General features: G+C 48.6%; 1 protein-coding gene across 1 annotated transcript; it reads right to left on the bottom strand.

Moving 5' to 3' along the window:
- Positions 1-2,874: 2,874 nt before the first annotated feature.
- Positions 2,875-3,555, bottom strand: LOC144105592 (uncharacterized). Its single transcript, XM_077638712.1, has 2 exons — positions 3,149-3,555; positions 2,875-3,076 (listed from the first exon to the last, which is right to left on the bottom strand). The coding sequence occupies exons 1-2, from the start codon at positions 3,434-3,436 to the stop codon at positions 2,894-2,896; spliced, it is 471 nt and encodes a 156-aa protein (XP_077494838.1). The 5' UTR covers positions 3,437-3,555; the 3' UTR covers positions 2,875-2,893.
- Positions 3,556-14,151: the final 10,596 nt, after the last annotated feature.

Here is a 14,151-nt window from a genome sequence, read left to right as displayed (position 1 = left end):
TATGTCTTCTTGTCGTTCAGTTTTGAACAATGGAACATCCGAAGACGATCTGGCTGGGTCATTGCAAGCGCCTGGCCGCCCATATCGAATTCCACCACATCTGTACGCAGGTCATCGGCATCGGCATACGTATCACACGTGCGATTGAAAACTTTCATTTACCTCTTTCTGTCGGGCGTTCGGAAAGAGGTCTGACCTCACGTTCTAGGTTCTAGTGCGCAACATATGACGGGCCTTGTAGTGGATTTTGCTCCATTTTACGCGGGCCTTAATGGAGCTGGCATCCCAATGGGCACTGAAACTCTCTAGGACGTCCCATGGACATCGGGAACTCCATTAGACGTCCTGTGGACATCCGGGATGTCCATGGGACGTCCTAGGGAGTTTCAGTGCCCATTGGGATAGAACGTCTGCCGACTGCTTCCTTGCTCGCTCCTAATCGATCTTGTTCTCTTTTTGACCCATAGCTCTTACGAGCGCCGGAGTCTTTGACGGTTGCAAAGCAAGTCCTTTTGCGTATAAGTAACCGAAGTTACCGTGCAGTGAACCGTTATTGCGCAGATGAGCTCCAGCTGGGTGGCTAAATGAAATCCTTTTGAACACTTCTCTTTTAGACTGTCGTCGTTTTACACTCTTCATCAATATCATGAACTTCACAAACCAGTCTGAATCTAAACTATGCTGCAGTGCATTTCTTAGTGCCCACAGGGCTCCAAACTTCTCTTTGTGATGGTGCGAGCCCCGTAAGTGCACAGTCAAAAATAAACATAATGATGAGAGTGGATTTTTATGGCGCAAGGGGCGTCTGGGGCCAAAGAGCTCTATGGCACAGAGTATTTTCTTCTACACAAGGTGGGGTCAGAGACCCATTTCCCAAACATTTCACCCTGAATAAGCCGAGCACCGGACCAGGGGAAGCTTGTACCCTATTGTATCACCGGTGGGTACCCGGCGGCACTGGGGATCGAACCCTGCACCTCCCGCATGCGAAGCGGATGCTCAAGACCACTAGGCCACCGCTGCGGTGAAAAATAAACATGTGCGTTCAATACAACATTTATATAGTTGAGCGTGGATTTCCAGTCGAATTAGTTTCAAGATTTCCGTCCTGAAGTAAGCTGTGAAGATGGTGCAGGTTCAAGGACAGTGCGTTACGGACCGGCTTTAGTTAGCACGAAGTCCCATGGCCGCGGCGCAGTGGGGACTAGCTGTTTTAATATCTCTTTGCATAGCACCGAATATGCTCGTTAATAAGACTATCTTCACCTTTTTCCAGCCACTTTTCCGCTTTATTCCTTGACTGGAAACGAAAACTTAACATTTGCAGACATCAAAGCAGATGACAGAATTTACTGCATATGTGTCTAATCATATAATCCCAAAATGGCAAAATACGAAACCTGGTCAGCCAGAACCACGAAATTAAAGCTACCATGAGCTTTTTTTTTTTTTCTGGCACATCTTTTGGTACGCCACCGGCCTGGACTAGCTACAATCTAGTGCGTGGGAATACAAGCATGCGTGAAACCACTTAACGAATGTCACAACCTATGGTGTCGAGGGGGGGTCCTTCACCACTGAGCAGAACCCAGAGTTTGGCCGCGATCAGTGCGCGCAACCGGTTTGTCGCGAGCAGCTGGCATTTCAGGCTTTATAAACTGCTAACAGACGAAGATGAGCATGAGACAAGTCACACTCTAAACTCCGAAGCACACAGCACACAGCTTCGCTAGGCGCTATCTCTGCACAATTTACTACGAGCTGCGCATCCCCTTTCAAACAAAAATTCGATGGCTCCAAATATTACACCACATCGGTTCTAGTGCTAATAAAAAGACAGCCACCGCAGTGGCTCCGTGGTTATTGTGCGAGGCTGCTGACCGGAAACACGCGCGGGTTCGATCCCGGCCTCGGCGGTCGAATTTCGACGGAGGAGAAGCTCTAGAGGCCCGTGTACTGTTCGATCCCTTAAAAAATGCTCTATAGACAGTCTATTGACTTCTTATAGACCCTATTGCCTTCCTATAGATAGTATTTCTTTTCGTCTATTCATAGTCTATAGACTATCTATAGATATAGATCTATGGTCTACTAAACTTATATGGCCAAGAATCTATAGATTGTCTATATGATCTGTATTGCCTATAGGCTGTTCTTTACGGTTTGTCTATAGAGAGCCTATAGACTTTAAAGAAAGAAATCTATGGACAGTCAATAGACTGTTCTAAAAATATTTGTAAGGGATGTCAGTGCACGTCGCAGAACCACAGGAGGTCGAAATTATCAGGGCCCTCCACTACGGCCTCTCTCACAATTTGAGTCGCTTTGAGACGTTGAACACCATTAAACAATACCACTGATAAAAAAATTTGGCAGTGGCTTAACTTGGCTAACCCTGGAATTCAGCTAAAAGCAAGAAAGCTTGCTAAGCGTCTGAGGCCCGTCCATTGCAGCTCCGCTACACGCTCGCAACAGCAGTTCTATATATAGCCACACGACCACGTAGCTATGACGTGTATCACATGGTCTTACGACACTCTCATCGGATGTTATCACGTGACTTCACATAACCCCAAAGGATGTTCTTAAGGTCAAAGGCCAACACAAAGGTCACCCAATGCCAAAGATCAGAGGTCAAAGATGAGAGGCGAACTAAAGATCGCGGGTGGTGGTCAGGGGTCAAGGATTCGACACCGTAACTGCACCCCATATGATCATACACGGCTAAAGTGGTTGGCCTGAAGATCGTTCAAAGTTATTCTCCGGCCTACGCGACGACTGATTTACCTAGCGTATAGTGAAGCGTTTCGCTTCAAAAGAAACACCAAAGCCCGAAAGAATGACGCCATTTTCAGTCGACACACAAGCAGGCCCAACGCCACTTCTTTATTTTCTACGAAGCATTGTCTTCGCTGGAGGCAGCCTCGAACAACTCCCGGGCGCTCTTGTAGAGTTCCTTGTCGTTCCAGAGTTGCGCGGCTTCGCTGTTGAGTGCGCTTGAGATGTTGGGCTCAGCGAGCAAGGACTGAATCGAGAGGAGAACGCTTCGTACGTCCAGCAGCGGTGTCCACTTGTCCTGCAGGATGTCAATGCAGATGTCGCCATTGGGGCCAACGTTCGGGTGGAAGCAAGGAGTCTGGAACCGCACCTTGGGTGGCTGGAACGGGTAGAGGCCCGAGAACTCGAGGCTCAGGCGGTAATCCGTTCCTTCGAACACCGTTCCCTCGGGTCCGCGGATCGTAGCGATCCAGCGGAACAGGCTGTCGCCGTCTGGAAACGCTGAGATGCCCTTTGGTCCGTTCGTCACCAGCGCCATGAGCTCCTGCTGCAGCCTCTTAGCGGCAGGGACATTGCCCGTGCTGGTCGTGGGCTGGAGCTGATCGCCGCTAGCCAAAGCACTGTTCTGGTAATCAACAGCCTCACTTGGAGTGCCCATAGCGATTTCGAGACCTGTAAGGCTGCTGCTGGCGCCCTGGAGCCGCCTTACGAGTTCCTCGTCGTTTTCTGCGGGCTCCGTCACGTGGCAGGTGCCGCGCGCGAGTTAATGCTATCTTGAATCACAGAGAAAGCGCTAGAAGCGGGTTCGGTTAAGGACGAAAAATATTGCTTATGACCTGGAGCGGGCTGTTGGGTCACTTAGCCAGACACCCCAGCAATGCTGCTCTCAGCTACACCGCTCGCCTGTTCGCGCACAAAATACGTACAGGTACGGCTCCACCATCATCATAATCATCATCAGTCTGACTACGCCCACTACAGGGCAAAGGCCTCTCCCATGTCTCTCCATTAACCCTGCCCTTTGAAACTGCCGCCGCATCCCTACAACGTTGCTGAAGAGTACTTGCATGATTCGGCGACAATTATCGAAAGTTGTCATTGTATTCGGCAGTATTTCAGTAGAACACGTTCTTGGGCAAGTTGGTTCATAGCTTCAGTAGATGAAGCGCACAAAAACACAGCACACAGGAAAAGAAAGAAAGCGCCTGTCTCGTGTCTTTCTTTTCCTGTGTGCTGTGTTTTTGTGCGCTTCATCTACTCAAGTATACGGCGGTGCCGCACCAAACAATACGCTTTCGCAGATTATGATGATGATGATGATGATGATGATGACGACGACATGGCTAGACGCGGCATTGCCTCTTCGAAAACGTAAGCGCGCGCTCCATAGAACTTGTCCGGCAGCGCCATCTCTCGCCTCCGGTGGTCGGGGAGCACTCTTCGTTTGGCATCGCCTATTTAAATCATTCTGCAGACGAAAATAAAAGGCGCTACCGGTATCGCTGCTGTGAAACTGTCTGCTCTTTCTCGGGCGTCATGTTGTTCCCTAATAAAATCATGAAATTTTAGTAGAGCGCCTGGATATACAAGGGAGCGTGAAACTGGTCCATACTTGTTCATACTTTAGTCATAAGAAGGCAGCGCAAAAAGACACTGAACATAGAAGTAACACCGAAGGCAGGATGGGCGCTGACTACCATCTGGCCGTTGGTAGTCACAGCAGGCACAGCATTCTGGACCTTGCTACAGAGACTGTGCATTCAACAGCTAATGTGGAGAGTCCTAAACTTCCTGTAAAACAGTTTAGCATGCAAAATTTGGATTCAAAAGTAGGAAGCCTTTTACTTTAAGCCAGCATATCGTGATTTCGTCTTTGTTGTCGTAAGCATGCAAATTTAAAATTATCCTGAACACTCCTGTTTTAATGTAAAATAGAAAAATAGTCAAGACCCCGTATTTTTTTTTAATTCATTCAACAAAATTTACTATGTTTATTTTCGTTTTCGGTGCCATTCGCTTCCAAGAAAGACAAACTCCATTCAGCTGAAGCGAAGGACGCGGATCTATAAAAATGTGTGATCTAATAACTGATCAGCTGGATTTAGTGCATAAACCATGAGCGGAGTCCACTGCGAAATTCCGAATTGCGCTTTAAAATTTATTTGCTGCAGTGCGCGTTGCGTAATTTCCAGTTACTATCAGCAGAATTTGTTGTTGTTGCTGCTAGACTCTCGTCCTCACTGGATTTTCTGCGGTACTGGAATAGCCACATGATAATGAAAGCAAAAAGTCCAAGACCCTATAGAAAATGGCTTGTTTTTCGCTTGTATATTTACAGCCCTTTATGATAGGGGCACTGGAAAACTAAACGCAGAAAGATGAATCGCACTGCCGTGTCGTAGGATACAGAATGAGGCAGAAAAGTACAGCACGCCATTCTTCACTAGGTGATGCATCAAGTAGCGTGATGTCTTGCAGAGTGCTTCTAGAACGCAACACGATCAATAGCACCGCACAGAGAATATGCAAATGAAGCTTTTGCGCAGCCGTGATAGGGGATAGGTATGTGCAAGCCAATCCTGCGCAGAAATCAAGACAAACTTTTTTTCCGACTGAAAGCCGAGGCGGGTGTCTGACACTGAGTGATAGCACAAACTTTCCAGCCAATCGCATAAGAATGTTACCAGGCCTCCCATAAAAGTTATGCATAGAAAAACAAGACTGTGCAACCAGCGAATAAACGATGAGCAACAAGAAAGAAAAGAACACATCATCAGAGGCAGTGGGAATCAAACATTTTCTTCCGCAATATCCGTCTCGTTAAATATCATCGCCACGGCCGCTCAATGAAGACGGCTGTGACGTCACTGTTGCTGGCCTTGGACGAGGGTATAAAGAGGCTCGATCACAAGTGCTGGTTGAGAAACGCAAGTTGGTTCCTATAAACATAGCTTGTTTGCAAAGTAGTACTAGTAACAAAGTTTCAGTTACAAAAAAAAAGTTTGATCCCGGGTGGTGCCCCTAGGCTGGGACTCCATGGTAACCTCCACAGCCTGGATTAGCTTCACCGGTGATTGGTAGCCATTGGCGGGGACGTCACTCAGCGACTTCTTCCAGACGACTGGTGTGCATGGGATTAGTATATAGCGACGTTTGCTAAGGCGTTTTTTATTTCTTTTCGAGCTCCGTTTAAGCCATAGCAGCTTCCAATCGAAATTAGTCTTTTACTGCTCAAAGGTGACGGTACAAGCATGTGGATATCTTTCGCTGAGAAGAGATTTCTCCTCCCGGGACGCCTCGCTCGTCTGTGCGGGTGTCTCTTCGCGTCAGGTGCCTGGCGAGGCTCATTCGAAGACTACAGGCCGTGCTTCACAGGCTGGTACACCCTGTATGTGGTTCTGGCGGCAACAGCAGTCTTCGCCTGCGAGAGCTTCCTAATCACTCGTCGCATCCTCTTGTCCACGGCCGACGCGATGGACTTCTTCGAGAAGCTATACATTTCCCTTCACCTGATCATGCGGGTCAAAATTCTGACCAATTTCATCTTTTTCATCGCCGGAACGCGCACTTTCGTCGAAGCCTTGCGTGCGCTCAAGAGGCTGGAACGCTCCATCGGCTTCACGTACCAGGACAAGAGGGGACACTTCTGGTTCAGGCGTCACTTGAGAGGCATCCTGTTTGTCACGGTTCTGACAGTCTGTGCATGGCAGCGAGGTGTCACGGTGACTGACGTCACAAGAGACCTCCCACCGACGATGGCATTGTTGCTGAAAGTGCTGTCCATGGTGTTCTCCCTGTACTACGGATTCATCACTGCCATGGCCGCCATCATTGAGAAATACTTCTGCGTCGTGCTGGCGCACTACGTCAAGTTCCTGGTAGCTAGAACCAAAGGCCAACTCCTCAAGCTTCCAGCGTTTGTGCATCACACGGAAGACGTGGCGAACGCCGTCGACAGGCTCAGGGCGAATTACCACGACGTGACAATGATAGTCAGGGATGTGGACAACTGGCTACGGTACGCCGTAGTCATAAACTTCCTCTGCTCAGCGCTCATCGGATGCGTGGTCGCCTACGCAGCGTTTGACTCGCAGGCTAGCCGGGAGAAGTTCTCGCTTACGGCGCTCTACGCCGCCTTGACCTTCATGGTTATGGTGGATGTATCGACTGGTGACCTCAAAACCGAGGCACAAAACCTCAAGGAGCTCCTGGAATCGGCGTCTCTGCTTCGTCTACCTCCGAGACTGTCTTGCCAGGTAAGACAGTTGGGCTTATAATTACTGCTTGTAGATAAGAAGAGAGCCAGAAAAGAATTTTAACGCGACAGCATTAAAGGTCCCGTTGCCCAGAAAATCCGGTGTCGGCGTTGTTACCAAAATATCGCGAGCATGACTCTGGCAGGTGGTGCCCAGAGAGAAACCTAAGAGGCAGGTGGGCCACCTATAGGTTAAGTAACCTAGCGGCGTAACCGCAACCTGCCTACCGGATGTTTAGCAAACCGCCCACCTTGGCAGGTGGCAGTTAAATTATTGGTCGATCGGGAAGAGCAGCCTGTGCCGTACAAGGCCCACCGCTGGGAGCACCTGCCATCGTAGGGCAGTGGCGCATCGCTTAACCGCTGCACAACTGCGCCAGGAGGAGCATAAGGACTCCCAGGGATCTATGTAGAGAATGACCTTCTGCATATATGGGAACTCACTACGCTATCGCGTTATACCCTTAGGCGGAGCTTAAGTGCCCTCTCTAATTTTTAAAAATCAGGTCATACCCCTTCCTTTCGGACTGATTAACGAGTTAGAAAACGTGATAATGTAGCGTTGGTGCGGGTGGTGGCTGTATTTAAGGTCTGAAACCTATAATGCAAACAACTGGTCATGGGCCCCGTTGTTTCGCCCAAGTTTAAAAAGGTTCGTGTTCTAAACATATCCTAACCGTTACACTTTTCACAGGTGGAGCTGTTCAACATGACTATCGACGAGAAGCAGCTCTGCTTCACTGGTTCCGGATTCTTCACTGTCGACAGGCCCATGCTGACGTCGGTAGGTCTCGTCGAACAACAAGGGCAAAAAAATATTGCACCACACTTAGCGTTCATGAAGAGCAAACATTTACTGCGTGAAGAAGCCGGACAGAGAAAGGCAAATTTCGACGCATATTACTTATTTCAAGCCCAGTGGCAAAGTTCCGTTTCTTTGCGAAGTAACTGCGCATGAATACGTGACCTGCCGGACGAAGAAGAAGCCAGGTGCTACATTGACGAAGATGACGAGTCGTGTCAAATGAGGACTTCTATCTTATCCAATACCAGCCGCGGTGGCTCAGTGGTTAGAGCGCTCGGCTACTGATACGGAGTTCCCGGGTTCGAACCCAACCGCGGCGGCTGCGTTTTTATGGAGGAAAAACGCTAAGGCGCCCGTGTGTCGTGCGATGTCAGTGCACGTTAAGGATCCCCAGGTGGTCGAAAATATTCCGGAGCCCTCCACTACGGCACCTCTTTCTTCCTTTCTTCTTTCACTCCCTCCTTTATCCCTTCCCTTACGGCGCGGTTCAGGTGTCCAACAATATATGAGACAGATACTGCGCCATTTCCTTTCCCATAAAGACAATTATTATTATCTTATCCAAACAGTCGCGGCTCTCTTTGTCAGGTTTAGGGAACGATACGACAGAAGAAGCCGAGAAAATGGCTCTTTATGATAGAGTACTACGCGTTCCTAGAGTTCGACATGTACCACACTGAAGCGATATGTACCAGTCAACTTAAGCAACAAATTTTAAGTCGACTTTCCCATAGTAACGTGTGCGCGATAGAGGAAAATATTTAATATTCGCAGCGTCCCAGTTCCCTACAATTAGTTCCATCACAGCAGGATTCAAACCGCCAAAGGTTTCCGATACGACACGCCGTCCTTTGCAGCTGGACAGTATACATACCTATGCTGCAAGTCTGAAATGCGCTAACGCGTACAAGGTCTCGTTTGCAGTGAATGTGGTCATCACCTGTCATTGCGTCTCTCTGCGCAGTATGTGGCCCTCGTGATGACGTACTCCCTCCTGCTCATCCAGACCGGCCGCAAGTCTGAGGCACCGGAGTGCTAGATGCGCACGATGCGTTCCACAGTGTGACGTGTCTTCCCAATTAAAGCAGTGGGCAGAAAACAACTAATCTGTATCGCAGTGTTGTCTTATGGTATATGGCGTGGTACAGTACGATATAGTGTGGCTCGGTATGGTGCGGTATGGTGCGGTATGGTATGTGGTATGGTATGGTGTGTATTGTATTGTGTGGAACGGTACGTTATGTGGTATGGTGTAGTATGGTACGGTGCGGTATGGTGTGTATTGTATTGTGCGGTACGACACGATATGGTGTTGCTAGGTATGGTGCGGCACGGTATGTAGTATGGTATGGTATGGTATAGTACCGTACGGTGCGGTATGGTGTGGTATGTGGAGTTTAAGGAATTAATGTCGACCACTTCTGGGTTCTTTAACGTGCACTGACATCTACAGTACACGGGCCTCTTGCATTTCGCCTCCATAGAAATGCGGCCGGCCCGCCGCGGTGGCTCAGTGGTTAGGGCGCTCGGCTCCTGATCCGGAGTACCCGGGTTCGAACCCGACCGAGGCGGCCGCGTTTCGATAGAGGGCGAAACACAAAAACGCCCGTGTGCTGTGCGATGTCAGCGCACGTTAAAGATCCCCAGGAGGTCGAAATTATTCCGGAGTTCTCCACTACGGCACCTCTTTCTTCCTTTCTTCTCTTAGCTCCCTCCTTTATCCCTTCCCTTACGGCGCGGTTCAGGTGTCCGCCGATATGCGAGACAGATACTGCGCCATTACCTTTCCCCAAAACCAATTTTCAATTTCGATGCGGCCGCCGTGCCCAGGATCGAACCCGCGTCCTTCGAGGCATCAGCCGAGCACCACAGCTACTGAGCCACCACGGCGGCTAAATGATTAGAACCAGACTGAATGGAGGCAGCGGGTCAAACTACTTCGGCTCTTAACCAACTACTGAAACCGCGGCAATCTAGGCGCACGTCCACACACGAAACCCGCAACCGCCAGGCCGTGAAGTTTCCTTGACCTCCACACATTTTACTGCAACTTTCACGGTAGCTTCTTCGTAGTCTTCTAATCCTCTGTGCCAAATTTGCAGCTTGACGCGCTTTTGTTTCGGCGCAAATGAATTTAAAATATTCCTGTTTCGTGGCCTCCATTGGAGCGAGTTCTACGGGCGGCCTTGCATGTTTGACGTCACGATCTGCACGCCCGTCGATATTAGCTCGCTCGGCTACTGATCCAGAGTTCCCGCATTCGAACCCGACCGCGGCGGCTGCGTTTTTATGAAGGCAAAACGCTAAGGCGCCCGTGTGCTGTGCGATGTCAGTGCAGTTTAATGTCAGTGCACGTTAACGATCCCCAGGTGGTCGAACTTATTCCGGAACCCTCCACTACGGCACCTCTCTCTTCCTTTCTTCATTCACTCCCTTTTTTATCCCTTCCCTTACGGCGCGGTTCAGGTGTCCAATGATATATCAGACAGATACTGCGCCATTTTCTTCCACCAAAAACCAATTATTATTATTATTATTATTATTATTATAAGCGGGAAAAAATATTTTCAGCTTCTTTTTCGTCGCTTCACAGAAACAATGATCGAAGCTGTCACAGTCGCCAGTTTAGCTACATACACATGACATGTTTCGTGACAGTATCGGTGACATCATACTCTGGTATATTGTGACGCCATACGTTGGACGAAACCAGTTTTGGTTTCCTGGTTTTTGCTGTCTTATCATTGTTTTCCTCATTATACTGAACCAAATCTTCTGGAGTTGCCCTGAGTGGAGACGCCATTTTTTAAGGCTACAAAATTCTCGCCGAAGACATTCCGTGTATATATACAAGTAAGAATATGGGCGAAAGTGCCGTTAAAAATAAAAATAAATTTTCTCTCCCTCCACCACGTAGATATCGTGCGAGGCATGGGCAGTAGTACTATTATCTGACGTACAACAGAGCTTCTGAGTCGCACGACGTTTGCATAGATTTTGCAGATTTTACTTCCTTTTTTTAATTCTTGATAGCAATATGAGTGCACGCCGTAGGCCTTGGTGAAACATTTCACATTACGATCCCCACAGTTCCGATTATTTATGCGTGTACGTCGTATGAAAACCATATCGAACGTTCGGAGTCTATCTGGATTATGCAAATGGAACAATCGAAACTCACATGTATATAGTCAGTGCAACGTCACACACATAGTATTAAATTCATACTGAAACTACACAGAGCGAATATGGAACTCACGTGAGAAACATGTGTAAAGCGTGAGGATTTCTACATATCTTCCATACCCTACGAACTCCGCACTAGCATATTTCACATCTGCGACTCATACTGAGTGTCTCACTGAAAGGCGATCAATCATCGAAACAATATGCTAAGTGAGCAACAGCATAAATCCAAAAGAGTTCTGTTCGTGCCCCGGTAGCAGGCACACTGTCTCAATAAAAGAAAAACATACAGTCTCATAAAAGCACCATGAAATCTTGTGCCGGAAATGTGAGATGATAAACACCCTGTCCAGATCTAAGTACAATGCATGCAGCATATCAACAGATACCTCACGCCTGACAGACTTGAAAAAAAATGTCAGTGATCTCACTGTGCACACTGTACTCCATCTAGATTAAAACCGTAAACGTTATATATATTGTTATATGCCAGCTAGCGCATCACGGCTGATGACTGTGCGCACTGCGTTTATGTTCCTATGCAGGATTATTGAAACGGCAACATTTGTATCACAGACCTTCCTGCTTTACATTTCAAAATTTGTGAAAAATCGTTCGCAGAAATGATCTATTCTTGACCACTGAAAAAGCAGCGCACAATGAATAAAAATAGCAAAGGGGTGTAGGTGATGAAGGAGGGTAGGCGGGGGGGGGGGGGGGGGGGGGGTGGCACAACGCGTACAGCACTCATGAAACGCAACCGTGAAATTCTCGGCGCGGAAGTGTACTGTACCAGTGCTTTGCGGTCAGCAGACCGTGGTCTGCAGACATAAGCAATACATCAAAGCATTCACGAAGAGGCGTAGGCGCAGACACATTCTTCAATGTCGAAATGGAGAAACCCTGAAATTTATGGCAATTCTGAAACGAGCAACCCGTCACCACAATGGTCCTCAGCGCCTACTTTCCCTCTAAGTGATTAATGGCCATCGCATGGAACATCAAAAGTACTTACCGCCCGGTGGTAAACAATCTTGAGGTCAAAGGCCTGCTTGCAAAATATACCCGAGTGGGTGGAGAGTCAGGCGATCATACAGTTAAATATGTTCATACCACGGGCGCTGCTCACAAAATAGCTCACCATCCAGTCTGCACCCGTGGTCCGAAATAAGGGTGCGGTGTTTACTAGTTTAAAACGGGTTCTTGTTTTATTGGCGCTCACTAGCACAAACAACGCTTATCCCAGTATCTCGCCGTCGCAACCCTCATAAAGCTCGAAATAAGTGGTGTCCTTCTACAGGAAGGCACAACTGCATGGAGATCACTGCTGAGGGCGCTCTTTAGGCCAGCATCGGCCCAGTCATTTTCATCGAGCCCGCAATGTCCAAGGATCCACTGGAACACTATATGCGGTGACCATTTTCTTGAGCAGATGAAAGGATCTCAGTGATGTCTGGTGCCAGAGACCGGTGGGCGGTGAGGCGTAGGAAACGTCTTAAAATTTGTTGCGCAGGCTTTCAGTCTGCGAATATACACCACTGCCGAGGTTGTTCCAGATCTGCCGAATCGCTTCGCAAAGGGCCACACGGGCCGCGTCTGAGCGCGCGACGTGAGCAGACTTGTTTTGGGGGCAGGGGGGGGGGGTGCATTAAAAAAAAAGGGGAAGGATAAGATTTTTGCTAGCCCCGGAATCTGTCATCGATACGGAAGCACCTCAGCTGGGGCAGCGGAAATAAAGGATAGCAGGCAGAATGGAGAAATGAAATGAAAGAGGTGAGGGGACAGGAAGTGAGGATAGGGGGGGAGAGCTAATATACACAAACTATTTGCACAATAAGAAATGTATACAGGTTGCACGTGTGATTAGTACAGACTTGTTCCGGCTCCGCCGATTTTCGGCTGGGGCCGCGGTCCAAATCGTCCCACCCCGACAAAACTGGCATCGATCGATCCGGAACATCGAGCGGAACTGGATACCAGATTCGTCCAGGTGGGCCCATTTCCTCCAAATTTAGGGCCGTTTTTCGACCGATCGCGGGGGCGCTGTCGTTAAGCCTAACGATGACACCGACGCCCGGCCGGGTGGACTCGGCCCTCCAAGGACAAAATGGAGCACTCGCCCGGTTGTTAGTACAGCCTCGTCCGGTGCTCATCTCTTCGCCAATGTCGCGTCTTCCGGCTGGTTTTAGGATGAATCAGTACCAACTCGCACAGTCGTCAACCTTGTTGAGATTCGTATCTATAGTTCCGACTGTTCGATATAAACAATACTTCGATATATCCGGGCTCGATTGAGCAGTGAAGTGCAAACTTTCAGAAGGACACTGAAGGACTTCAACCTTCTTTTCGGTAAAAACCAGTTGTCTTCTCCTGGCCATTTCGATGCTTGTTCGGCAATAAAAGTTCCATTTATTGGCGATTAAAAATTTTTCCGCTACGCGATTCAAACCCATGACTTCAAGCCTGAGAAAACTCCGTGATCACCGTTTGGAAGTGACTGGCAGTGCAGCCTAGCCTCAGTGATACGTGCCCAAAAATATTGCCTGGACGCACTTCAGTCTGCTTACAAAAACGGCCAATGATGGCGACACTAGTATTTCATTGTTACCTTTGCCAGATTATAAAAGCTCCGCTTTCAATAAAAGTGGCGGATTTCCCGCCTGGAGGCGGTAATCTATCGACACATGCTCTAAACATGAATACGCCTATATGGGAGTAAAAAGGCAGTAAGCTGTCCTCTAACACAGTCTCTTTTGTAGCGATAGCTACATTACGGTAGCATTTCGAGCCTTCAGCGTGGCTGCGCCGCCCCGCTGTCACGTGGTGCGGAGCAGCTGCCAGCGCCGCGGCGGCTGATCACGTGGTGCGGAGCAGTTGCTGGTGCTGGCGGCGCGGCGCACCGGCGAAACCGAGCTGCTACAGCTCTACGCATGCGCCGTGTCAAGTGTTTAGAGTGCAGGCCAACTTTAATTTGCTATCAGTGTCCCCATAATCTCCATCTCATGCTCTTACATCTGGTGACATGATCTGGATTTTTTGTTGCACAGAAAATAGTTACCAAGGCTTCAAAATTATGTGTGAAGAAAAATCAAGTGTAGACTACATTCAGAATGACACAAAAATCATG

The sequence above is a fragment of the Amblyomma americanum genome, chromosome 9, assembly GCF_052857255.1.
Source record: "Amblyomma americanum isolate KBUSLIRL-KWMA chromosome 9, ASM5285725v1, whole genome shotgun sequence".
Taxonomy (NCBI): Eukaryota; Metazoa; Arthropoda; class Arachnida; order Ixodida; family Ixodidae; genus Amblyomma; species Amblyomma americanum.
Note: the sequence above shows the minus strand (reverse complement) of the source record. Positions and strands in the feature narration are given on the sequence as shown.

What these genes read in the sequence shown, in the direction of transcription:
- LOC144105592 (XM_077638712.1), bottom strand. Translation starts at nt 3,436, where the DNA reads ATGGGCACTCCAAGTGAGGCTGTTGATTACCAGAACAGTGCTTTGGCT. An exon ending in ACCCGTTCCAGCCACCCAAG is followed by an intron (nt 3,077 to 3,148) that starts GTGCGGTTCCAG and finishes GACATCCTGCAG; the next exon opens with GACAAGTGGACACCGCTGCT.